This window comes from Falco punctatus (genome assembly GCF_963210335.1).
Source record: "Falco punctatus genome assembly, chromosome: 6".
NCBI classification, from domain to species: domain Eukaryota; kingdom Metazoa; phylum Chordata; class Aves; order Falconiformes; family Falconidae; genus Falco; species Falco punctatus.
This window is the reverse complement of record NC_137585.1, coordinates 8,741,211-8,767,768: the sequence shown is the minus strand read 5'-3', so window position 1 is coordinate 8,767,768 and position 26,558 is coordinate 8,741,211. Positions and strand designations below refer to the sequence as shown.

Genomic DNA, 26,558 nt, shown 5'->3' with positions numbered 1-26,558 from the left:
GGCTGGGTTGCAGGGGAAACATCACAATGCGTCCAGGTCTGTACGGGAGCTGAGGAACATCACACCCAGCTCAGATGCAGAAGATGCTATAATCAGCCAGGGCCTGCTCCTCTGCAACAGGACAGGAGAGATCTAAGTTATCTTTGTACAAAGCCAAGTGCAAACACCCAGACAGCCCTGGCACCCCATGGTTCCACACTGACCTGGATGGTAGTAGTCATAGACCCTGATGTGGCCTGGCTTCAGGTTGGTCACCCCAATCTCCTGCTCCAGATGCAGGACATACGTCTCAGACTTATGGCTCAGCTGGGGAAGAGCGAATGACAGTTCACATGCAAGCTGTTCTTTTTACTCCTCATCTAAATTTGATCCTACTGATAGGCAATAACAACAAAGGCAGGACTTGAAAATGAATCCTGGATATCCTTCTCTGATAGCCCAGTCCTGGATTCTCCACACAACTGTGCCACTGCCCTCCACTCCTGCAGCTTCTCTAGTAGCACACACATACCTTGTCCAAGTAGATGACAACACCTCCTTGTGTTTTCTCAGTTCTTTTCACAGACTGCCAGTGCTGCTGCAGCTAGGACAGGAGAGCAGAGGAAGCAATTTAGCTGGGTCTTTTGAAAAGTAAGTGTGAGACAGCCCAACAAGGTTTATCCTGAGTGGGCAAGTTCTCATTTCACTCACTTCCAAATTTAATTTGGGCTCTTAGCCCTTCAGGCTGATTTCCCTGCAGGGCCACTCAGCTCCTGCAAAACCCAAGGACAGGAACCCAGGACACTTAGTTGTCGAGGATGTGCCGAGCAAATTGGGCCAGAAGGATCACCATCCTCAAGGCACAAAGAGAGCACCAACAGTATGTGCTCATGCTTGTTGTGTGGCAGACGGGAAGGGATGGTGAAATTGCTCTACAGAGAGACAGACAACACCTCCCTATGCAACCTCCCCCTCTCCTTGGGCATGGGTGGTCCCAGTGACACCACATCACCATCCTGATTCCAGGCTTCTTACAGACATCCCAGATCCTGGAGCCAGGACAAATCCGGACAGCAGGGACACCTCCACGATCACCATGTTGGAAGTGGATCTCTTCCCAGTGTACCTGGGGGAGAAGATCAAAAAGAGAGTCTCTCCCAGTTTTCCCTTCCCTCCACCACCACACCTTGTGTGCAGGACCCTGAGCCAGGCAGTCCAGCCAGGACCACAGCCAAGGCCATCACTGCTCCCTCACGTGGGCAGAAGGTGGCTGCACTGCTCTGAGCATCCCCAGCCTGAGGTAACTACTTGCATTCCTCTCCCTAACAAGAACCAAAGCCCTCGGAAGCATTTCCCCATCCCCAGAGATGCTTTTATCTTTCCTTCTCCATCTTCTATCTGGACCATCTGCTGAAACTACCTGATGCCTGCATTGCAGCCAAGAAGCACCCCTCAGCTCCCAGCCATGTCTGGCTTTCCTTCCCAAGTAGGGCAATGTCTTTAGACTCACCTGACGTTGACGTAGACAGTGACAGAGTGTGCGTCATCCTCAGTGCAATTGACTGGCTCCGTTTTCACTCGCAAGGCAAAGGATGTGGAGACCTGGGGGGAGGGCGTGTTGTACCTCAGAACCATCTGCAGGGAGAGACAAAAAGACAGAATAAGGCATTGATAATTAGTTCAATATCACCTATCATACCTTTCTTTCACTGGCTACTCTAATCCTCAAGATAGGGACCCCAACCAGTAACTGGATAAACCATATACAGTGAGTGCACTTATCCCAGTGCCCGAAACAAAGGTCAGTCAGATTGGAAACTGCCCGTGATCCTTCCAGCTGGGGCTCCTTCTCCTCACCCTTCCCCTTGAGACTGTGCAAGACAGGCACACAGCACTGGGACCAGGATACAACATTTCCACCCTCCAGTACTCTGAGAGCTGTGGAAGCACCACTGTCCTCACATTTGGACACGTCCTGTCTCCCAGTGCCCTCCAGCACGCAGGTTTATTGCATTGGCAGCAGGCTGGGATTAAAGCACAGTCAATGCACATTTCCTTGCACAGAGCTGCAACGGAGAGTTTTGGTTTTGATAAGATAACAAGCACAGGGTTGTCACAGCAGGGTCTGTGGGAACCTACCCGGGTAAAGACACAACAGCTGCCATGGACCTGCACCGAGAACTTGCCCGGGACTTCTGTCAGTGCTGCTTCCTGCACCAATAGCCGGTTCTGGTAGGAGATTTGAAACTTCTTCCTAAAGCCTCTCTGGGATCTCACCCTCACTTCTGCCACCCCTTCCGTGCCGTACGTCAGCGCTGCATACTTAGCCAAGGCCTGCAAGGCAACTACTGTGTCCTGAAAAGCAAGAAACATTTACATTTGCATCTCTGAGACCCAAAGATGCTTGAAATCACTGTCCTGAGGACCTCTATATACAAGGGCTCCTCTCCTCAAAGTGTTTGTGCTTGTATATTGTGCAGAGGTTCTTTCTCAATCAAGATCCCCTTCCCTGGCCATGAGTTACCTGTGTTGAGGCAAACCCTCCATAGGCATTCTGCTGCCTGGTGAGCCAGGCCACAATGCCAGAGGCTGTGGCAAGATCAGACCCTGTGACATTTGGCTTGGAGAGCAGGGCCAGGAGGATGTAGGTGGTCAGCTCCACATCTACAGACAATGGCTGTGACCAAGGGCTTGTGTTAGGTCTGGGCTGGGATGAGGTCTGACTCCAGTGGATCTGCCCATCTGGGAAAGGAAGGGAGTAGATAACATTGAGGGATTTCAGGAAAAAAATCCTGAGGCCTAGGAGGCACAGTGCCTGCAAAGACTATGAGTAAATACCTCTTGGCTTGGTCATCACATCACTGAGTCAACTGCAATACCATGTATTTTGCAATATCCAACGCTCCACATTACACACTAAGGTGAAATACAAAAACTAACACACCAATAACCTGCATACACATTACCTCCCAGACATCCAGTTTCTCCATTGTCCTGTTTGCCAGGTCTACTGACCACCTACTACTACAACTACTACTAGCTACCTACCCACTAGAGCCAGTCCTGGGGCTCAGGGACTAATATGAAGCAGGGCAGCTCGCCAGCTTGCTTCCCTCTCTGGCGCTTGGCAGTCCTGCATAAGAAATCCCACTTCTCTCAGAGCCCAGCCTCCACTTTGGGTACCAGAAAAGGGAGAAAGATTTGAAGGAAATCAGCACCTACACCACAGCATTGCCAGCACACACCTTGAGTTCATAGGCTGGCTGTCTAACAGCTCTCTTTGGTGAAGGACCTAGAGGGCAAGGCTGTGGTCCTTCCAGGTTGCATGTTAGCAAGGGCTCAGAAAGATCACTCATCCCTTCTCTGATGTTCACCTGGCACTGAGGCTCCCATACCTGCTCTGATTGCCTTTCGATCAAGCATATCAAGTAGCTCTTGTGTGCGTTGAGAGTCCTTAGCCAGGGCGAAGGTGTAGGCCAGCAGGGCCTGGGTGTAAGAGCTGGCAGCTTTGGGAAGGGCAGGTGCGATGCAGGCCAGAGCCTTGCGCACCACTGTGCTCTACAGAGAAGAGTAACACGGGTGTTGGTCACGGACATGCACACGTGAGGCAGGCAAACACTGAGACACAAGCAAGAAAGATGCATTAGCATATGCTGGCACAGAAAGGACCCCATACATTCACCCAGGTGTCTGTGCTCGAGCCTGCACTCTTCCCTTTGTGTCAGTGCAGTGCCAGTAAGCAGGGTCTCCAGCCCTTGGTGCGAGGTGCTTGAGAGGCTCCACGCACCCCGAGCTGGTCACGGGTTCCAGCAGTGCTCTCTCAACAAAATGAACACCCTTACTGCTGGAACATCACCACACATCTTACTTTCCAAGTCCAAGCACAGCAAGAGCAGAAACGCGCAATTGCAAATGCTTTCAGGCAGCCTGCCGACCAAGATTACTCTGTTCAATTCACCTCTACAGTGCCTTAACAAGGTCGCTGGGATTTCCAGTTTCCCCTGGAACACCAGCACTGCTGTTGGCAGGAGGCAGCAAACCCAGTGGTCTCAGCAGCACTGTATTCTAGCATTCAGCTATGCTATTCCAAACACGAACCAGAGGCTCATCGTGGTTGCCTGTCCCATATGCACACCCCTACAGCACTCTGTGGTTTCCCCTCTTCCAGTGGCCTCTTGGTTAAGTACAGTAAGGATCACACAAGGGCAACATTTAAGATCGATTCTGACATGTGACATGCTCCTCACCTCTTTCCCTTCTAATAAAGAGAAAGGTAATGTCTGTATCATCTTTGTGCTCTCTAGACGGTGGAGTAGTATTGCTGGATGCAGCCACCAGTTCTCAGAAATGCCCATAGTACCTACTCATGGAGTACCCAAAGGTCCCAGGATCCAGTTGCTGCTTTCTTGGTTGCTGTCTCTTGCTAAAACCCAGCAGAAGCCCTAAGCTAAGCATCCATCATCAGTAAGCCCTACTTTTCTGTTTGCTGCTCTTAAATGTAATAACTGCAAGCACCACAGTAACCTTTCTATTCTGTAATTGAATAGAGCTAAGTAGGGATTACAGCAAGTTCATGAATCCATTCAGAGGCTCTTTTATTACTCCTTTTCCTTCTTAAATGTCTCACTCTCCCAGTTAAAATGGAAGTAATAGCAGTAGTGTTTGTACAACGCCCAAACTTAAAGTGAAAACACTTGTGCCACCAGTGAGGTGTTGACTGTTACCACACATCTTAATACCTTGTCTAGGAACAGTCTGACATGTATTACAACCCATTTGGCACCTCCGGTGTCTTCTGGTGAAGCTAACACAAGAACCGAGAGTGCCACTCTACTGGAAGTTTTTTCACACTCACTGTGCTCATCCTGGTGTTGACAATAGCAGGCCTAAGTGCACACTGTACAGAAACATTGAGCTTCCATGGGAGCAGCTAAGAAACTGCTCCTCTACAACATGCATTTGTTTCTCCAGTCAACATAAACAATCTGTTTTGTTCCAAGAGATCAATTTCCAACACAGAGCGGGGGTAGAGGGCTGTTTGTCTAGATTTTTTGTGATGCAAACCATGCTTTAATATTCATTCATTCAGAACAGTGTAAAATTATCTCCAACCTTCTCCCTGCCTTTTACTCCCTAATGACTTTCATGAGCCTTTTAGCAATGCTTCTAAGGGAAACTAGGATCTGTTCCAAATAATCTTGAGTGCACTAGCCCTTGCAGGACATCCTCAAATTCCTTCTCAGAATTTTGACCTCTAGTGAGCATGTATTCTTTGTAGAAGTATTTATAACCCACTCAAGGACACTTTTCCTGGGTGCTATGGCAAGCTCTGTGTTTCCCACTTCACCTACCCACAGACCTACTTACCAAATTCTTTCACTGGGGCCAGGATAACTCACTGAGACTTTTACATTTACCTATTCATCATCATGACCATTTTATCGAAAACCAATAGCTTATGCACGTATGTGCAATTGAGTAATCTGGTTACATTGACATCAAGTTTCCTGCTGCAGCAAAGCATCCCTCACTCCTTGGACAATCTTCTGAGCTAACAATACTGTTGCCATCTTCTCTGGAGCATGAGGAGTTCCATGGGGTCTCCTACCTTGTGGTAGCCTAGATTTTCTATCACCACTGTCAGAGCACTAAGCCACTCTACGTGGCTTCATTCTGGACAGAGTGGCTTCCACTAGCTCATCACGCAAATTGCTCTGAGGTACTGTTCGTCTCCCTCTCAGGATTTTACTCATGGATTTGGAGCACAGTCTGGTCTCTTCTCAGTAACTCTTTGCTTTCCTTCCCAAGTGACAAAGCTAGTTCTTAAGACTTACGACAAACTAAATCTTCTACCAGGATGAAGGTCCTTGTCCTTTAGTTTCATCCTGCTGCAGAGCACAGCATGTGTCAGGTATTTGTCATTCAGTTTCATGAAAAGCCTTCTTCACCTAAGTCTACAAAACTCAGACAGTTCACAGAGTTACCAAATGACGGAAGAATTCAGATTCGGAGGGACCTCAGAAGGTCTCTAATCCAACCCCCTGTTCAAAGCAGGGTTAGCTATGAGATCAGACCAGGTTGCTCAGGGATTTTTCTAGTCAGGTCCTGAAAAATTCCAATGATGGAGACAACTAAACCTCTCTAGGCATCCTGTTCCAACACTTAATTGTCCTTATGGTGAAAAAAGGTGACCTGAAGGGCATCTGTTGCCAATTCCATCTGTCTCCCTTTTTTGTCCCCAAGCCCACTGCTTTCAGTTGCAACAAAAAGCACTGCTCTTTTGCTTATTTCCAGAGAGCTTCACTTCTCAAAGTCTATAATAATAGCATTTCTTCATCAAGTTGATTACATTTTTTTACTTTCCAGTACCAGAGAGTCTAGTAATTAGTTGTGATCTGTAGCACTTGTAAGGGTTCCCTCTTACTGTTATTACTTAGGTGTGCAATTCCAGCTGCCCTACAGCACTCCTTTCCCAGACCTCCAGTTTTTGTGAAGCTAAAACATACTAAAAACATCATTATGTCTGTTTACTTGACTGTGGGAGCAGCTATCCCCACCTCTCCTCATTAACAATTCACCATTAGCTCACAGCTGTGTAGTGGTAGCAAGGGAACAAGAGGATGAAGGCAGCAGGAATGAGCAGCCAAAGCCTGGGAAATGGGCGCAGTATCTAACCATGGACTCCAATGGCTCCCAGTAAGCTAACCTCACCTTCTCCCCTGCCAGTGATGTCCTCCTCATGACACAGCTTTTCCCCGAGAAGTGGTAAGTTCCTCCTCCCACACTATTATTTTGTCCATGAGCCTCTCCATGGTGCCTTCTGTTGCCTGCCTCGGTGACACCACTAAGCTCTTCAGGATTCAGATCTTAAGGCAAGAGCATGGCAAAGAGTCCCATTATTTACCTGTGGTGTCTCTCCTGCCTCCAAGTACGCAGCAGTAATGTAGGCAGCCAAGGGGACTTCCCCATCCACACCTCCCTACAAAAAGCATAAACATCCAAAAAGCTGGAAAAGATAATCCTGGAGAGTAAGAACAGGAAAACTTGAAACTTTTCAGCAATGATCCCACCTATCTGGCTTGCTCCCACACAAGAAAGCAGAACACCACAAAAAAAGTAACTTAATCAGGTACCAGTATACTTGGCAATAACTGCTTTGAGCTGCCCTTCAAGGTGCTTTGGCTCCTACCTTCATGGCTGTGTGGAAAAGTTGGCCCACGTTTCTGAAGCAACCATTGGGAAGCTGGTGGAACTCCAGCCAGGTAAGAGCAGCTTGGATAGTCCTGTTGTCCAGGAAAATGTATGGCTTGGCTTGGACAAAGCATTTAACCACAAATGCAGTCAGCCTGGTTGGGGAGAGAACAGAAAAAGAGGCATGACTTTGGGAAGAGAGAAGCAGAAAGAGATGGAGTGAATGAGAGAGAGGGAAGAATGAGTGGAAAGAATCAATCTAAGCAGAAGTCGAGGAAAAAGAAAAAAAGTAGGAGTTTGAAACTGGTAGGTCTCTCCTCACCTGTTGTTGTGCTATTCCTAATTTGCTGCTCCAAGGACAGTTGCATACCCCTGAGGTGCCCTAGCCCACAAAGCATCTGGAACACTTTGGGTCCAATAGCACAGAAAGGATTCAATGCTGGAAGCAGAAAGCTGCCCACCTCCAGGCTGTCAGGCAGCAGGCAGACAGCGAGCCCAAGGCTTACCAAGTATTACCGTACTCATCCTTGGTACCAAATTCACTGTAGGAGCCATCGGGGTGCTGGTACTGCAGCTGTATCTGGTACCCTGGGAAGCAGAATAGGACGTTAGTGCTCAGAATGATATCTGCAATAAAATCAGCGTGAAGGGAATGGGATGGTTGAGTGCTCGGGGTGGAAGGGGAGCTGGCACCTAGGACTGTTAGGCTGGACACAGGGGAAAGCAGAGGAGCAAGGTGGGTCTGTTGTACTTGCCATTGCGCAGGAACCCTGTCGCCCTCTCCTTGATCTCAGGGGACAGCTGCTTCGTCTTCTCCAGGTACTGCAGCACATAGACAATGGGGGCAAACAGCACCATGTTCTGCTCCCCACAGCCGTGGGGTATCTGCACCAGACGGTCCAGGTTCTGCAGTGCCGTCCCCATGAGGTCACCTGAAACAGAGCATAGGTGCCCTGACCACCTCCTGGGCAGGAAGCTTGGGGATTCATCTCCTCCCACCCATGACCTGTTCCCAGCAGCAGACCAGGCAAGATAGCCACAGCACAGTGGTTTGGGGGCACCTCTGTCCATACAGACTGTACACATCGCCATCCTGGCAGGGGAAACCCATAAATAGAAACTCTCCCTTGGTGAGTGTTTTAGATTATCAAGGATCAGGAAACGGAGCTACACATATGGGTGGAACAAGTCAGTGGAGCCTTGGAAACCTCAGAAAGGGGGGGTGTGGGGGGTGTGTCTGGGCTTTCCTAGGGCTAAACTCAGAGATATGGGATTTGCAAAGATATTATAGGTTAATTCCTTACCGGTGACTGAGATGGTGGCTCTGACTGAACCTTCAACCACATTTAGAGGCAACATCAGGGACACAGACTCCTGCACTGGATTCTCTGATAGCAGTGGGGTAAGGTGTGTGGAGAGGACAAAAAGGAAAAAATTCTGATGAAAACAGCCTTCAAAATCCCCAGAAACTGTTTCAAGACTGTTCTGTGCTAACATCCCATTTCCCTATCACAGAGATCATCTCAAAAACCCTGTCCCATTCCACCCTCAACTTCCTCCATCTACCTCATGGTGACTGCACTATCCTAACAGCCTTCCTTCTAAAGAGGTTGAGGATTTTCTCCTGGAAAGCCTCTGTGATCAAAGCCACCTGCTTTTCTCTACATAAGTTACTCCATCCTGTTTCAGATTTCAGTTGCAGGCATGTCTTCTCAATGCACCTCATGCTCTCAAAATCTGCTAATGGCCCTGTCAGACACCATAAAATTCAAGACAGGAACAGCAATCCCAAGTCATGCCCTCCAGCCTCACCATGTTCAGCAGTCTGGTTTTATGATCACAGGTGAAAAACGGCCTCAAGCTGCCACATCAGTGTCAGGGATGTTGATGGTAAAAGACGGGACCCTCCCACGCATCGCTACCCAGGGGAAGTTACCCAGGTGGCACCACCATTACAGTATGCTTCTGTAGCTTGGTGGTGACAGAAAATATTTAAACAAGTGGAAAGACCCATGGAAAGGTGGTTAGGCAGGAAGGTAGGGATGAACAGAGTGAAAGGAGAAAATCTTTCTACCTTTTTGGGGACACAGGATGGAGCTGTGAGCCTTTTCCACCAACACTCCCTCTGGCTGTTGGAGCACATAAAATAGCATTATATTGAGCACACAGGAGAGAAACAGGATTACAAGTGGATTAGAAACAGATACAGACAAAATCCTGGTTCAGGCTGGAGAGTCAGCTGGAGTCACATCATTATCACATAAAAATCTAAATTACTGTCAATCATTTTCATTTCAGATAAGAAAACAGCATGCATTTTTCGGAATATCGTAACTTCTGGATGTCTGTGAAAGAGAAGCTATAAGATTCAGCAGAGAGCTTAGGAGCAAGGACATAAAAGACTGTACGTATTTAAAGTTTTCTGTGGCATGAAGGATACCCCTCTACCTCCCCCATCCACCAGCCCTCACGCTGGGCCCAGCGCAGGCCCTGAGATTGTAATTACAAACCTTGAGTAGCAAGGGGTAACTCCCAAAATTAACCCACACAAAATCTGGGTATTGCACAAAGCCCACTTTTAGGTCTAGGTAACAGAACAGCTTGTCTGACCCGGACTAGGAGGAGTTTGACAATCGTGTCTTTCTGTCCTTGTTTGGGGATAAATGGTAACTCTTTGCCACAGAGCTCTTCGGAGGCCACAGCCTCTGTGTGGAGGGTGATGTTCATGAGCCCTGAAAATAACACACATTTAGGTGCATTAAACATCTGGGGGGGGCACTTCCCGTCAATATAATAGAAGTCACCTGCTGACAAAAACTTGGATTGGAGCCCTACGAGGTTCTGTATCCCCTAGCACAGACTTGCAAGGAATCATGACCTTAGAATGAATGCAAATGAGTACCCCCTGGTTAACAGGGCAAACAACTTCTCACTCCATGCCTGCTCTTTACAAAACATCCCCATTTTGGTCCCATCCCTTCCCAATTCCAGCACCCCGCTTCCCTGTTCATCTCACCCAGTTGTTCAGCTGTGACGCTCCACTGAAAGGTCTTTGCTTCACCAGCACATAAGCAGCTGCTGTAGACACAGCCTTTGCATGGCTTCAGCTGTAAGTGTGCAAACTCCTCCAGGGTCACCTGGATCTGAAGGGGCAGCAGGGATGGCAGGGGGTACAAGATAAACATCACAGGCCATAGATCTCAGCCATCTCCTACCCACCTTGCTTTTCTTGCAGAGCCTACCAAAGCTCACCTACCTTCATGCATCGCTGAAGGTAGTTGAAGACGGTGGCCTTCAAGATGAAGGTCTCACCCTGGATCACAGAAGATGGCAATGTAAGCTCCACAAGAAAAGGCTTGAAAACAAGCAGACTGGAGGGTGGAGCAAGTCCAAAGCCATTTCGTCCTGTGCAGAACATCCCTGCTTTCCATTCTGTGATGGTGTCAGGCACAGTGACAGTGACATTCTTGCTCCCACTGGTACTGAGGAGAAGTAGAGAGCAACAGAAGCATTTAACTGAATCTTGCTGCATGCAGCACCAGGTCACCTGGTGCGCACCCTTCTCTCCAGTGTACCCCATCCCCTAACCACAGTCTAACCCCCAACCTCTGCTGAATTTGCAGCCCTTGCAGGGTTGCAGGTAGGTCCTGTAGAAGTAGGGACCCCCACCTCAGATGCTTATATCAACAGAACATTTTTGACAATAAGTTACATGGCTGCCAGATGCCATGAATCACACTCAGTGCTTTTCTCAGACAGGGCTTGTCCTTTGCACATCTGAAAATGGTTTACACGTATCAACAGTTTCATTTTTCTTGGCCTAGGGATGGAGAACCACATGCTAGAAGAGCAACAGGACTGGCTCAACATCAGTAGAACTTAGCAGAAGAGACAGACCCAGCCATCCACCTTCCTGTGGGACACTGACACCTTAAAGTCTGACATGAAGACAGGGCAGAGTCCTGCCTCGTGCTCACATCACAGCTCCTGAGAGCAGCAGGCTGTTCTGTGGCTGCTACCACAGCAGACATAAAAACAGCCCTAGCTAAAGCTAATGGTATTATTTGACTCCAATAACTGGAGACGTTCACTTTTGCCAGGCACATACAGGAAGGCAACACATACAACATAAAGACCTTTGGTTGCTCAGATCAGGCTGGTGGACAAATCACATAGGAGATTATCTGCTGCTAGGGGGTGAAGGGATGGATGTAGCTGGAGGGACAGCGGAGGTGGGAGAGGGCAGATGTGGGGGCATCTGGCCTGAGCAGACTCCAGTCTCCAGACAAGAAATTCTTAAAATCAGAGATGAAAAATCTCCAAAAGCTCCCTCAGCAGACCCTGTGTACTCACTGAGTCTTTCTCACAGGACACAACTCCCAGTCCTGTGAAGGACTTCCGCGGAGGTCAGGTTCCCCTGCGCACCCTGTGAGCACAGTTTGGGAAATGCCAGCCCACAGGGCTACCACAAGCAAACTGGGAGCAGTAAGCCAAGCTGGTTTGCTGCACTGCACCTGCTTTCCTATCTTCCCATGCCAGCCGCCTCCCACGGATGGACAATACTTCTGTATGATCATCTAGTAGATGAACATGCATTTGATTCCAGTATCAGCTCCAGTAAGAAACAGCCTGACAGGTATGAGCCCTATGACATATATATCCTTAGGTGTCTTCCTCAGCAGCTTATGATCTAAAATCGATTACACCCGCTGCCGCTCCCAGTCACACTAAGCCACCCAGGCTAGACCCTCACTGCCCAGTTTACTCACCCCACAGAATACAAATCCCACATCCAGGTTTTGGGGAAATGCTTGTGTATTTTCTCTTCAGCTGAAGAAACAGGTGAAAACATAGTGGGCTGATAGGTAGATGTTGTCAGGTGCTCTGCTGGAAATAACAAAGACCCAGTCATCACAGGGTCCTCAGGCCCTGGTTTAGAGCAGAGGAGCTCCAGCCCAGCTCAGGCTGCAGCTCATCCAGTCAGTTCTTGGGAAGCATGGCACTGGAACAGAAGGTGCTATCCCAAGTTTTAAAATATTTTGCCTTACTTCAAATGACAGAGGTGCTTTGGGCCTTACTTGCATTTGTAGGCCCCATGGGAAGGGCAACCATTCCCTCACCTTAGAGATGAGACCTGGGATCCAGAGAGCCCACTAACATCTCAGAGCAAGAAGCTGTGAGCCCCAGGCAGTCTCACACTAGCACAACAGGTTTAGGGCCAGAAACAACTCTCTTCTCCATTTGCAATTACAGCAAGTACCCTCTTTGCTCAAACCCAGGACTGCTTTCACATGAAAAACCAAGCATCCCATGTACGAAGAAGAAACAGCTGGCAAATGCTTACTGTTGTATGCTCTGTGGGGCTGGGCAAACATCAACATGGGCCTGGAAATAAACATTCCTGTTTCCTGCAGCATAGTTGTTGATGGAGTGGTTGGACACACTCTAGGTTTCCTGATATTGGTGTTGGACATAATTTTCAACCCCATTTCCTGCAGGAAAAAGAAAGAACTGATGCACCAGAAGGCTTGTCATGTCCTCTCTGCCCTGAGCTTTTTGTCCCCTCGTGCAGTGGGGACTTGGCTATCCTCTTGCCTGGCAACGTATTCTCTTGCTTCATTTTAAGAGACAATTATTCAGATCCTCAGCAATGGGCAAACAAGGTCTTCTGAGCTAATTCATCGGGTCCGAGTCAGTTAAATTTATTCTATTTCAAACACATGGTCATTTAGGCACTATGCCTTCTCAGCCTGCAGAATGCAATTGCTCATGCTATGGAGATTAAACAAACTATTTGAAATCCAATTAAAGTAGCCAATAATCCCTGGCACCCTGTGTCACACAACCAAAGTGCAGTAACCACACAACAATTTCTTCTTGGTCAACATTTCTAGTCACGTTAGAAGGGCCTAAACTGGACCTGTTCCCTTGTATTGTGTGTAACAGCATCCCTAAGATACTGGTAAAGTCAGGGGTTCCCTCAGTTCATGAATTATCCCAACCCACCAAACCAACATTTTTACCCTGAATGCTGTAAACACATCAGGCTCATCAGAATTTGGGAGCCCGCATGAATGATCATCTTCAGACACTTGGCGAGAATACCTGGAGCCATAAACAGATGGGAACAGCCCATAGATCTGAGAAAGCAAGGGGAAAAAAAAAATCAGCACAAATAAAACCTGGCATTCCCTTCCTGTCATACATCCAAATCCAAGGCCTGTTTGAATTGCTGCTGGATACCGTGCACGAACGCATGCCAGAAAGCCCAGGCTCATGTCACTCTTCCCTGGCTCTCCTCGGATAGAGCCAGTGCATCCTGCTGAACTGAACACCAGACAGAAATACAGAAGCCGATTTACCCCTGGTGCACTGAGTGACGTTCAGCCTCCTTCTTAATGCACATCCCCAGTGCTTTGAGCTCCTTGGGAGATAAGCTTTGCACAGATGCAGTGGCATCCCTGCCTCCCTCTTCATGTCAGTACCAGGGAAGGGAAGAAGGCTCACTCACCAAGGAGCTGCTGAGCTCTTTTCCTGGCTTCGGCAAGGGGACGCTGGGATCCACAGCCCAGACGGCACACATGGACCCAGGAGCTGCCAGCAGGCGGACATCAACCTCTGACCCGGGAAGAGTCTCGGGCGTTGAAAAGCTCAGCTCCACCTGGATGGGCAGAATGCAGGCAACACCTGGGTGGCACTGCTGCTGCTGGCCACCCTACCGCTCCCTCAGCAGCGAAGGGACCTACGTGAAGAGAGTTTCCAAGGACTAGGCTTGGATGGAAACCAGAGGAATCTTCCCCAGGACACACACAGACACCCCGCCCCAGAAAGTATTTAAAAAATCATCACTTTGAGGTTCTAACAGGAAAGATGGCAGAGGGGGGACCGTCAGTGTGCGCAGCTCACAGTACTGCCGACACTCCTGTGTCAGAACCCAGCACACCAGCCAGCTGTCACACCTCACACTGCTGTCTTTCTGCTCCTTTTGGAGCCCCAGATCAAAAATAAGCCTAGTCCTTATCTCCGGGCTCTTTGTGCGGTTGATCTGAAGCACCTCCTGTTCGTGCTTGAATCTGACTGTCTGTGGCAGGTAAACAGCTGTAGAGCAGGGATAATGCCAGTCCTCAGAAGTTCACCTTTGGAGTGCACACCAAGAAAGCACATTCCCACGGATGTCACAAGGACCACAAGCACACAGCCCTTTCTGGATGGCCCATAAAATCCGTTTCTTCTATTGGCCACTTTCAGCTGTCTTCCCAACACCACATACTAACAAATCCATCTGCTAATGCAGCAGAACAGCCTTGAGCTATCCTGGGAATTGCACTAATAACCTCTGCTGGGCTGTCATCCTACTGGGTTGCAGTTGCTATACAAGCCTATGGAGACAGACACAGCAATTCTCCGCCTTTCCCAAGCACCGCAGCAGCCCCCACCGCCCTCAGCACACCCTCGCTCCACACACCACAGCACACTTCACCATTCACATACTGCAGTTCACGTAACAGCATCCCACACAGTATCAGCCGTGCACAGCTACACATGCTGCATATTCCTCAGCCTCTTCTGTCACTGCAGCAGACACACAGCCTCTCACACAATTTAGCCACGGCCTCAGACACACATCTCACCTTATTTCTGAAACACATGGAGACGCTGAAGGTGGCAGAATCAGCGATGATTTTTCCATTAGGGAAGATAACATAAACAACAATTCTTGGAGCTGGGGCATAGATGGAGCTGAAGGTAAGAGGGATGGAGAAGAAGTCTTTCAGCACTAGATGGAGAAGAGAGGGAGGAAGAGAAAGTAGATCCAGTAGTGAATATGGATTCTGATCAGCTTTTGCCATTCTGCATGTGCCTGTTTAATTCTTTTCCTCAAGTCTTTCAGAACCAAGGAGATTTCTGGAGACCACTGAAATAACCAGCATATCTCTGGATCTGGTACTCATGACCAGCAAAAGACATTTTCTGTTTCTGTTCATTCCCTCAAGGAGATAAAACAGCCCTTTGGAGTTCAAGCTCAGCTCCGCAAAGAACAAAGAGTCTCGGCTATTTTTCAAAGCCTCCCAACACCAACAAAGGTTTTTAAATAAAGAGCTGGAGAAATCAACAAACAGTGAGTCAATACCCATCAAAATTATAAGTGGTGGCATCCCAACTGCTCAGGTTATTTGTAGACACGATTGCAAATTAAAATAGGAGAGTTTTGATAGAGGGTAAGGCTATAGTTTCATGCCACTTGCAGAGGGACCAAAAGGAGACTTTGAAAATGAAAACAGAGGATGAGCCTATGGGCTGGGAAATACTGAGTATTGTTCTCTCAGTACAAAGCAGGAGGTAAAAGGAAACATGAAAGCTGGAAAGGAACATTGCTCTGATGCAACAGAGAAGTGGTGAGCCAGCTCTGAATTGCAAAGAGGCTTATGCCAGATATCCAAATAAGAAGGGATGCCAGAGACCACTGAGTGCTTGCTGGACAGGAAACAGGGGAGTGCACTTACATTTTGGCAGCCCAACCCAAACAGTCTTCTGACCTGCATGGACTAGCCCTCTTTTCCCTGTGACCTAGGGAAGAATACAGAAAGGAAAGGGAATGCCATTCACATAGTCTTTGAGATCACTGCGCAGATCAAAGTAACCCTGAAAATGGAGATTAAATGGGGTCAGGCAGGGGGAGTAACACGAGTTTCACTCACTCTCAGGCAGCCAGCAGAGCTCAGGGGATCAAGAGGCTTGGGGGAGGACAGGCAGGGCCAATACCTGCCCTGCATCCGTGCGGAGCCCAAAAGAAAGGTTCTGCCTTTCTTGCTATTACTGCAGCTCCAGGATCCAGCCCCATGATAGCTGGATAAGCCACCTGTCCTGGGACGAGCCAAATCTATTCTATATCAGGCTTGAATCTGCAGGAGATGCTGGTCTTGTGCCCTGAGCTATCACCCACTAGCACTTCCCTAGAAACTCACAAAGTAGGAGAAAATGACACGCTTGGGCCCATGTTCCAGGTCCTCCTGATAAATTCTGAAGTCCACCTGGACAGCTTGCTTTTTCCCGCAGGGCATTGTTTCTGCCACACGGACAATAGAGAGAAAACTCCTGCTGGTGCTGTAGAATGGACGTATGAAATGAGAGGCTTGCTTGTAACTCAAATCAACTGTCCTAGTCTCTATATCCAAATCTTGATGCAGGACACTTGCCTGGTGAGACAAAAAAAAAACAAAACCAAAAACAAAACAAAACAAAAAAACACCAAACAAAACAAAACACAGAAACCAGTTAATTTCTGTAGTTTAATTTCTCTTGTTAAGCAAGTCAGCTACAAATCACCATAGCCTCAGCTTGGTAAGAAGCTCAGATGAAGTCTGAACAACACCATAGCACAGGTCTCTGTATGGAGAGCTCATGAGAAAAACAACCAGGATTTGGGGAATAAGCTCTCAGAGGGAGCTAAGATTCAGAACATGCTGAGGTGCTTTGCGTTTGAATTACTGTCCTTCAGGAAGAAACTAGGGAGATGTCTGTGGGGCAGTAAATAGCTCTGAAACGCATGCATACCCCGGCCAACACAACGGACCCTTCCTCACTTACCTCCAGGGAGGCTGAGGTGCTGTTCCAAGCAGTCGTGTTCAGGCTAAATGAAGCTGTCCCAGCGTCCCCAGTGGTGTACTTCTGCTTAAATTGCTGCTCACCACACCTTACTACAAGGAGGACTGTTTTGTGCTTCAGTGCCTTGCCTTGGTAGTCAATGACTTTAATCTAAGAACATGGTGGTGAGCAAGAGAAATGCAGAAGAGTAATCAACAGACAGAATCTCCTGCTTCTCCAAGTCTGGAGCAGCATTTCCAAAGACAGCAAGGTCACCCTTTCAGTCATTAACAATATTATCAACACTGCTACTGGTCATCTCCTATTGTCACTTGCACTACCACGTTCATTTACCCCCACGCTCTCTACCCCTTCACTGCTGGCAGCCTCCCAGCTGCTGAAATTCCAGATGTTTGCATTTGCGCCCCGCATATGGATGCCCATAGCTGCTGCTACTCAAGGCTTATTTGGCTAATGGCAGTCTTGGGTGCTATTCTCACTTTTGACAATTCAAAAGTTTCATCTCTGGGAGTCAGTCATGCCCTCCCCAGCCCTTGGCTGGAGGTGAGGTTGGAAAAGACGCTAGGTAACAGTTGCTGTGAAGGCATTGCTCACACTCTCCCCTCCAAAGGACCGTAACTGGGAATTACCTTCCCCCTGTACATATCTCCAGCGTGGTAGTAAGAATTCACATAATCAAACAAAGCCATCCCGCCAGTCTTGGAGATGAGTACTTTGTGGGAAGCACTGGCGTGTGTCTCTGAATGAAAGCAGCAAGACAGAAACATAAGGGAGGGAGCAAGGAAGCCAAGCACCCCTCAGCCATTTCCCTGCAGAGTGACCCACCGGTAACACTGATGCACTTGTTCAGCTGCACACACACTTCATTCCAAGGAGATGATCTGCCCAGGGCTCTGGGCATCTAGACTTCCTCCCACTTACTTCTAGCCCTCAGAGAAGCCCCTAAGCTTTACCACCCTAGACTGCAGGCACTCAGAGTGTGTGTGTGTCTGTGAGGTTAGACGGCAGGACCCAATGGGCTCAGAAAGCTCAGAATGCTAGCCTGAAAGTCTCTAGTGTTCTTGGCAAAATTAGTGTCTTCACATGCCTTTTCCCAGCCACCAGAGATGTTTCCAGTTACCTGTGCCATCCTCCCTCAGCAAGGCCTCTGCAGCTATGCTGTCCTGATAGTACCGAAAGTCTCGACTGAAGGACGAAAGACTCACATTTGTGAAGAAGCAACCAGTCTCATCTGTCTGAAAGTACAGAGAAAGGAAACAAGGTGCGAGCAAGGCGCTTATGTTAGAAGTTACCCAAATGGTGCAGAAAGAGCAGCCCAAAATCCCCGCTCTCAGGGAGCTTGCCTTTTGACATAGCGGTCCATGTTGTGGAGCGGGCACATGATGCACACGCAGCCATAGTCACCAGGCACAGCTACTAAGAAGCAGCACCAGTAGACCACTGGCCAAGCAGCCACATCCACAGAGTGACATCATCATTATTTCAGCTAAAGCCTCCAGCAGCGTTCCCTTACCGTGGGGCTGAGCACAAATGTCCCCGAATAGGGCTCAGCTCCTGCTGAGCATCTTACCTGCTTATTGAATTCCTGACAGAGATCAGGTTTGGAAGCACTGGGCAGGAACAGAGCTACCTTCTGACAGAGGCTCACATGGACCATCCCCTGGACACCTTTCCCATAGGTGTATCTGTTTGGGGGACCAGGGAAAGGAAAAGACAGTCACACACAGCAAAAGAGCACAGGGCTTGCTTCGCATAACTCCAGAGGCCACTTACTCATGGATATTCACAACGCAGCACAAGAGTGGCAGCCACACAGCAGGCCCAGGAGCCCTGACCCAGTAACAGGGTCAGACTGGGGCACTGCAGCGATGGAGATCAAGGGCTCTGTGATACAATTAGTGCCAAACTAATCTATTCTGGGAAACCACAGTGTTGTAGGTGCTGACTGAGCACACAGCTCTGCACTTTATCCATAACCCCAGGATATGCTGAAGGCATGCATTATCTTATAAGCAGAAACATGGGCCATTAATAAAACACCTTTACAGGAGGCTGTTAACCCTAGTGTTGTCCTTGGACTGTACCTGAGGCAATTCCTTTTTGCCTCTCTAGTTTCTGCTACAGCATTATCTGGAAAAGTTTCCCTTCATTTCCCATGAGTTTGTGCTGCAGGGAGATGAACACCAAACAGCTGCCAAGTTCTGCCCCACAAATAGCTTCTTGTCAAAAGATAAGTTGTTCCCCCAGGTTTTGCATGTAGACTTGTGGAGTGTTCTTAGAAACGGGACATTAGAGTACCAGAAGGACAGATATAGGAATGTTTTGTGTTGCATCGGGGTGCAAACAGCTGCCATGGAAGATTCTGGACTCCTATAACTGAAGGAGTAACTGAAAACTGTAAATTTCCCCTGAGCTCCTCATGGTTACCCAGCCATCTTGTACTCATCTGGCCAGAAATTAACACAGGGCCATCCCTCAAAGCAGAATCCTCACCTGCCACATACCCGGAGTGGGAAGGTTTTATCTAGCACATAAATCTGATTTGGTGCCTCAAAGTTCACTTCAAATTTTGGCAGCACTGGAAGGAAAAAACAGAGAACTATAGGAAATGCCAGGGACAACCTTCCCAGAGAATCAACATGAAGATAAACTATAGTGAAATAAGAGCCAGGAAATTGAGAGGGAAGGTGGTGAGAAGGGGAAAGGGAAGCTTTTCCTTCTTTCTTTAACACATTTGTGTGTATACCCTGGCTGATTGCTCCTTTTAGAACTAAGACCCAAACATGTCCATGATCCTGCACTTCTGACAGCTACTTGCACTGAGAGAAGGCTCGCCTCCCAACACGGTTAATTCGGGGATGGAAAGAGAAGTGGGATGGCACTGGACATCACACTCCCTGGAAAAGCCCATCCTAAATGACCTTGTTTTGTCTGACACTGAGATCTGCAGGAATCAGCTGTGGCAAAGGTCTGAGGCCATGCACAACATTCCTCCCACACACTGACCCAAGGTCCCACCATGGTCCCTCTCTCCTGAGCCTCAGCTCACTCTTTTCTGTGACAGATGCTATTTCTTTTCTCATTTGCTCCTTGGGTGGTTATAATGGAATAAACACACAGCTTCCTGGCTCAAGAGTGCAAGTTCCTTCTGCAGCTCAGACACATCTCCCACATGCTCATACCATACTCCTCAACGGAGAAGGTGCCGTACGCTTTTGCATTGGTTATATTGATGACGTATGTCCCCAGCAGAGGCTCGTCGCTCAACTTGAAAGACAGATCTACAATGCCATCTTGGGGGACCACATTCAGCCACTGCTCTATCCGGTTGTTCTTCGGGTCCTACACCCACAAGGAAGGAAGAAACAGTTGTTCAGCAGCTCAGTGATCCACACCCCATAGGAACCGAGCTTCGGGATTTCACTGCTGCAGACTACCTGCTTCTATAGCTAAGGAATGAGGTTTGGTATATGCTGGTCAAGAATTCTGAAGACAATGTAATGCTCAGATTCTGCTCCCAGCATCTGAGTCTCCTTCTAACACTTATCTAAATTCCAATCTCAAGGAAAGATCCTTCACAGTTCTAAATTCTGTTGTAAAGCTCTAAGCTGACGTGTCTATACTCTCTATATATATACATTATATATATATAATACAATATAATCTATACTGCAAGTCTAAAACAACTCAAATTTCTACTGAAGTAACTGGAAGCATAAACTCAAGTAAGTACATAAATGAGAAACTGTAAGGAGTATGTTAGTTTAAGAAACCTTGAAGTTTTACAAATTCCACTCAGAGGTCTGTAAAATCTACCAGGAACTGCATATGAATAGCCCAGTGAAATGGCTGCCACCAACATCTCTGCAACCCTAGATTTCAGCATCACTCACCTGAAGAAACAGGGAAATCTGGGGGAAGAAAAGGCAAAAACCATTAGAAGACACAAACACATGCCAGCAGCACACACAAGGTACTTTGGATGCACACGCCCTCTCTGAAGGATGTGCAACTCGGGATTTTGAAATTCAGAGCACTGACAACAATATAAAGTAAAACAAATGTCACCAAAAAGAAGAAATATTAGGTGAGTCCTTTACAGTAAGGTCTGGAGCAAGGGAAAGGAAAAGAGCTGGAGGTCACCCAGCACTTGCTACTGACCTCCTGGCAGAGTCCTTCATCAGGAAAACTCACTGTCCAAGCAAACCTAGGCTCTGGCTCAGCTGCAGTTTTAAGGGTGTCACAGAGGTATAGGATCACATAGCTTGGAAGGAACCTCTGGAGGTCACCTAGTCCAACACCCCGCTGAAGCATGTCTTAGAGCAGATTGCTCATAGCCTTCTCCAGTTGAGTTTTTAACATCTCCAAGGATGAAAATGCCTTCTCTGGGCACCTGTTTCAATATCTGATTACCATCACAATGAAAAAGTTTGTCCTAATACCTAATCAGAATTTCCCACGTTCCAACTCACAGGAGCCAGATGTAGAACACCCCTCCCTACCACACATCTGGATCGCAAACTATTCACTCCCTACATGACACCATCACATCAGCAATCGGTACGTCCCATACTTGTTCTTGCGTGACCATTTTACCAAAATGACCAAGAGACATGTACGCCACCTTCCTGAGTTACCAGCCTTTACTTGAGTTACTGTTCTCCTCTGGACACCCATCAAGCCCGGTCCAGGGACAAATGTGGAAAAGTTGGAGCTTCGGCAGATGAGCAGGGCAGAAAGAAAGCAGGATCCACGCATGGAACAAGGCAGCTTTTCCACAGCCCCCCCACGGCTGGCTTACCGAATCGTTGAGTGCAGTGAATTCCTCATCCAGAGTCACGATGCGAAATTTCACTGAAGGTGAGGAAATCAGGGAACACATTTATCAGATCTCAGTTCTTCCCTACAGACCCCTACTCTACCTGTTTCCCCAGCTCCTGTCTCCATTCTATACACATTTGTGATAACTGATACGGACGTTCCCACATGAAACAAACCACGGACAATGACCTACTGCCTCCTGCAACTTCACAGTCACCACAACCTGGACGTAACAGCCACCTGAAAACATCACTCAACAAGAGACATTTTCTCAGAGCCTTCTGCCTTTCCTGACCGTGAATTTCAGGCAATTGCAGGCTTTCCATATGGTGTTCCCAGCAGAAAGCCTAGCCATGGCTGATCCCATTTGCAGTTCTCACCTGTCTGCCCTGGTTGATAGACAGGCTTGTCTGTTTGGATGAAGGTACCACTGCTGGCTTTGAAGATCAGGACCTTTTTCTTCTCCTCAATACTGACCCCTTTGCCTGTGATGGTCAGTTTGACAGTGGCAATCTCCTCTGTGCCATCAGCTGGAGGTGCAACCTACACAAACAGGAAAGGAGAGCACGCAGCCCCCAGGTAATCTTCTGGGGGCCCTGAGCAGGAATTCAGAATAAAGTGGAAGAACTAACCGGTTTCAGTTCCCCTCCACCTGTACCAGGACATGCCCTCCAATATCAGGATCCGGATCACATCCAGATCTCACTCAGTTCCACATGACAGCAGGAAGCCCTGCATGTCACGGAATCTGTCCTTTCCACCCCTGGTTAAGGAACTTTGCCTCCGGTAACAAGCAGATGCCTGACACCTGTGAGTGTTCAGGCTTGGTCAGGAAGATGGGCAGATGCCAGAAAGGTGGGAGATGGTAGCGGGGAATCAAAGGAGAGAGATCGAGCTGTAGCACAACCTTAAATGCCAGGCCTTCAGAGTTACCCAGCATGTACAAGTAAGAAAGCCAGATTAGAAGAGAAAACCGGAGGGTCTTCCTGATTCCAGCAACCAAAGACCCCAGCAGCCTCAGACAGAATATACTGTATAACAGAAGTGATACTGTTAGGCACATCTACCTTATCCTAGATCTTGTCTACAATCTCACTAACAATGAATAAGCTCTGAGATGATATTTAAAAATAACAAGCACATCCATTTCCATCTTCAGTAGCTCCTAAGTGCTGAGCTGCTGCCCGACTTCGGGTCCTACAAACTGCAGTACGTCATGCAAACCACCATTTCCCCAAGCTTTAGCTTTGGAGCTGTACAAGGCCTTCAGAGAAGAGCTAAAGCTGCTTCATCTGGTCTGGGATGGAAGAGGTGGAAGCAGGTGGGTTCTTCTTAAGTATCCAGAAGCATGGTAGATTTTAACGAATGTAACTTCAATTTAAAAATTAGATTCAGAAGGGGAATTCGGTGCTGACAAACAGACACTGTGCTGGGCTATACATCCCTAGTCACCAACCATTCCCCCTCCTAGCAGTCTCACTTCAAGGCAAAATACACCCTGTCCACATTATCCCTGGTTAGGGAGTAACACAAGGGGAGTTCCTGAAGGGAAAATCAGTGATGGCATTTGCCTAGGGCAGCTCACCCAGAACTTAGCGCACTTGAAAGTCTTCTCCTTCTGGATGGTTTCTTGCATTAAGAGCTCATATCCTGCAGAACGCTCCAGGACCAGGTTCACTTGAACTTTTGCTTCATAACAGGTGATATGCAGGCAGGCAACTTGGGTGGATGGGTAGCGGAGATCTGCAGGGATCACCACCAGGTAATGTCTGGGGCAGGGGAAAGAAGACATCAGAGGTGGCATCATGTTGAAGACTCAGAGATGCAAAAGAGCTTCCCTGCAGTGGCCCGCTACTGCAGAATTCCTCAGCAACGTGCCATGGCTGCAGTCAATATTCAAAAGCAACAGTGAACCCAAGAAAGTGATTGCTTTACTGATAACTTGAGAAACAGTTCCTGGTTGATTAGCTTAGGTATAGCCCTATAATCTTTTTCAACCCCCTTAACTCCAGCCATCCCTTGAACTCCCCCAAATCCCTTCAGGTCTTCAGAAGAATTGGCCTCAATCTTGCAATCTAGACACCAGTGATTTGATCTGGTGTGGCAACTGGAGAAGCTAATGCATGGGAGGCAAGGTGCATGGCACAGCTACCCTTTGGGGTGATCTGATAGAGCGGGAAGCACAAGAGCTGACAGCATGGAATGTGGTCCATCTACTTAAGACTGATGCCTTCACAAAATAGACCGAAACAGAAGTTCAGCATCACTCACAGTTGGTGAAAAGCAGCTGCAGTGTGGAACAGAAGGCTCAGGAGGGTGGCTGTCCTCATCCTGGGGGATCTTGCTGCCCAGTCTCCAATAGCCCTCCTCCTCTGAAATCACTGAGGCTGTTTTTAGGGGGGAATTTCTTTCTAGCACAGCCTAAACAAAGAGGTGGGATGGGGGGACAAGCCGGTCTCTCACCACCGCTTCCTCTCTCCTGAGGTTATACGCAGGCAGCAGTGGGATGGGTGCGCTGCACCAAGTGCCCCTCAGCCAATAGCAGCCGCTTTGGCCGCCATCCACCAGTTCAGGACATCCCCTCCTGCAAGGCTGCCATGGAGACATCTAACCAAATGGACTTCTCATGGTAAAAAAAAACAAAAAACAAAAAACAGAGAGAACTTTGCTGATCAGTGACCCAGGCCAGGTCCTGATCACTTGTCACTTGCGTCCCTTTGTTTCAGCCGGAGATGGATTGCGGCTGTGCAGCCAGCAGCGAGAGCTCACCCCAGCACACGGCAGGCAGCGTTGTCGTTCGGGACAGAGGCTCAGTAGCTCTGGATCAGACTATGGGGCTGTGGATCTCCTTAGGCCGTTTGGCTTGAGAATGGGACCAAATCCTTGCACGTGCATAAGGAAGCACTGCAGCAACACTCCCGCCAGCCAGCAATCGCTAATGAACCAACGACGTGGCCTTTTCCTTCCCTGCATACAATGAGGGAAATGGAAATATATATTGGCCAACAGAGGTCTCCACCGGCTCCCGGCAACACCCATTAGCAGTGGCACTAACCTGCAAGGAGAGGGGCTCAGGAACTGGTTCCAGTTCCTCATTGTTCATGTCTGGGTCTGAAAGGTCTAGGGAACAGGGATACAGCATTTTGGTTCAGGTTTTGAACCTGAGCATCAGGTTAACACATGGGACATCTGCTAGCACTGATGACAACCTGCACAGAAGGGTAGACAATTATGCTGTTTAACCAGCCAGGCCTCCAGACAAGCGTGGTCACCATGTAAATTGCCCGTTGTGAGTGGTACACAGATTGCATTAACCACACCTGAGATGTGTGTGAGACAGCATAAGCTCGCCCAGGCTGAAATGTACCGGGGACTGTCCTAAGAATACAGACAGCTACAGCTCTGTGCCTGGAAATATTTCCCAGTGCTGTTTAATACAGCTGATGCAGCCTAAGCTTTCCATAGCTGGGTCCCAACGTGACGTTACTCAAGCAGCTGGTTGGGATCTCTTCGTCTGGCAAAACCAGCTTCCAGGACACCCAGAAATTTCCAGCTAATTTGGGATCCCTGTTCCCAAGGCTCTTCACACTCTTTTTCCAGATGGGGTTGGGAAGACCGATCTCCATTTTACGTCTATCACTGGGCCACTCTAGAACAAGCATGCATCCTGGGGGCTATACATTACACACAGGAGCTGTTACTGCTAGCAATGCCTGTGTCTCAAGTAAATATTTTACTGTTCAACTGATTGAGATCACCGGCCAGACACCAGATATCCCAACTGATTTCAGAAATCAGCTTTGAGGTGGTCTAAATGTCAGGCTCCTAGGCAAGGAGGACTGGACACTTTTTATTTTGATGGACACATTATCCCCATTCTTGTCTCTTTGTGAAGGAAGGTCATATTACCGAGAATGGCAGGCAAACGTATACACTTTTAACTAAAACCTGAGATTTCCCTACAGAAAGCACGAGCTGGATCTGTCATAAATCAATGAACCATAGCCAGAGAGGTCCAGCTGCCAGCAGGCTTCTGACCAGGGCCAGCACCAGGGAGATCTCTCTGACCGTGTCCCCACCGTGGTGCTCCTCCTGCTGTGTTTGCCCAGGTGCGTTCTCTATTCCTTGCTTGGCTTCAGCAAACCTGGCTCTTGGTCACAGGAACATACATTTGAAGGATCTGCATCAAAGGCAGTGACTGACAGCCGCACAGGTGTCATAGACCCGAACAAAGGCTCTGAAATGGAGAGAGCACAGCAAGGCTGTGCACAGTTTCTAGTTCTGTAGCTTCTCTCCCTAAATGAGGCGGCCTTTTGTGATAGAAGCACTGAGCCAAAAGGCCCATGGGGAGTAAAGGATCTGCCCCCGCTGAAAACACACTGTTCAGCTGGAGCAAAGAACATAGTACATACTGACAACGCCAATTCTCCACAGATAACTTGAGTCAAAAATGAAAAGGAAGAAGAGGAGACTTAGTAAAGGTCACACCTATGATCACGGAAGACATCTTCCATGATTCAGAATGAGGATCAGGAGTAATGGCACCTTAGAAATCATTCCAATGTTTTAATATCTTTGAAGAAATAAAAAAGGCAACAGTATCAATGAGAAGAGTACTGGGGAAGCAGTGAAGTCTGCAGAGCACTGACAGCATGCTGTGCAGAGAGGAGGAAGTAATCGGCTTCTTTGAAGAATCACATCTGTTAGAGAGCCTGTAGTGCAGAATAACTCATCTAAGCAACTGAATCATTCTTCATTCTCCTCTAGACACTCATCACCAGCTTCATACAGGCCTAGGGCCTCCTCCATTGTTGCCTTCTTTCCTTTGCATCCAACTTCATGCTCCCCATCACTGACATTTCCAGCTCGCCTCTCACACGCACATATGCACAACTCTAACTACTCTGTAGCACCTTCAAAGACAATGAGATTTGATATCCTTGTGTTCTGATAGCGAAGGA

The 26,558-nt window shown here is 48.2% G+C and overlaps 1 protein-coding gene across 1 annotated transcript; it reads right to left on the bottom strand.

The window, feature by feature from the left end:
* LOC308065701 (alpha-2-macroglobulin-like protein 1) lies at positions 1–26,558 on the bottom strand. Its single transcript, XM_080391901.1, has 34 exons — positions 23,183–26,558; positions 21,978–22,140; positions 21,578–21,630; positions 20,670–20,687; positions 19,959–20,118; positions 19,270–19,354; positions 18,347–18,461; positions 17,897–18,011; positions 17,406–17,515; positions 16,759–16,926; positions 16,137–16,367; positions 15,675–15,738; positions 14,802–14,947; positions 13,682–13,831; positions 13,194–13,310; positions 12,515–12,662; positions 11,940–12,057; positions 10,427–10,652; positions 10,187–10,313; positions 9,781–9,902; positions 9,245–9,299; positions 8,475–8,558; positions 7,926–8,102; positions 7,677–7,758; positions 7,169–7,325; positions 6,884–6,958; positions 3,375–3,537; positions 2,504–2,721; positions 2,119–2,334; positions 1,490–1,614; positions 1,015–1,105; positions 512–583; positions 204–306; positions 1–111 (listed from the first exon to the last, which is right to left on the bottom strand). Exons 1-34 carry the CDS (start codon positions 23,402–23,404, stop codon positions 71–73), a joined length of 4,317 nt encoding a protein of 1,438 aa, XP_080248027.1. The 5' UTR covers positions 23,405–26,558; the 3' UTR covers positions 1–70.

Coding starts and splice junctions, on each gene's coding strand:
- LOC308065701 (XM_080391901.1), bottom strand. CDS start 23,404: ATGATGCCACCTCTGATGTCTTCTTTCCCCTGCCCCAGACATTACCTG. Junction 18,012..18,346: donor GTCAGGAATTCAATAAGCAG/GTAAGATGCTCA, acceptor CTGTACTTTCAG/ACAGATGAGACTGGTTGCTT. Junction 3,538..6,883: donor AGGCAGGAGAGACACCACAG/GTAAATAATGGG, acceptor TCTTCTCTGTAG/AGCACAGTGGTGCGCAAGGC.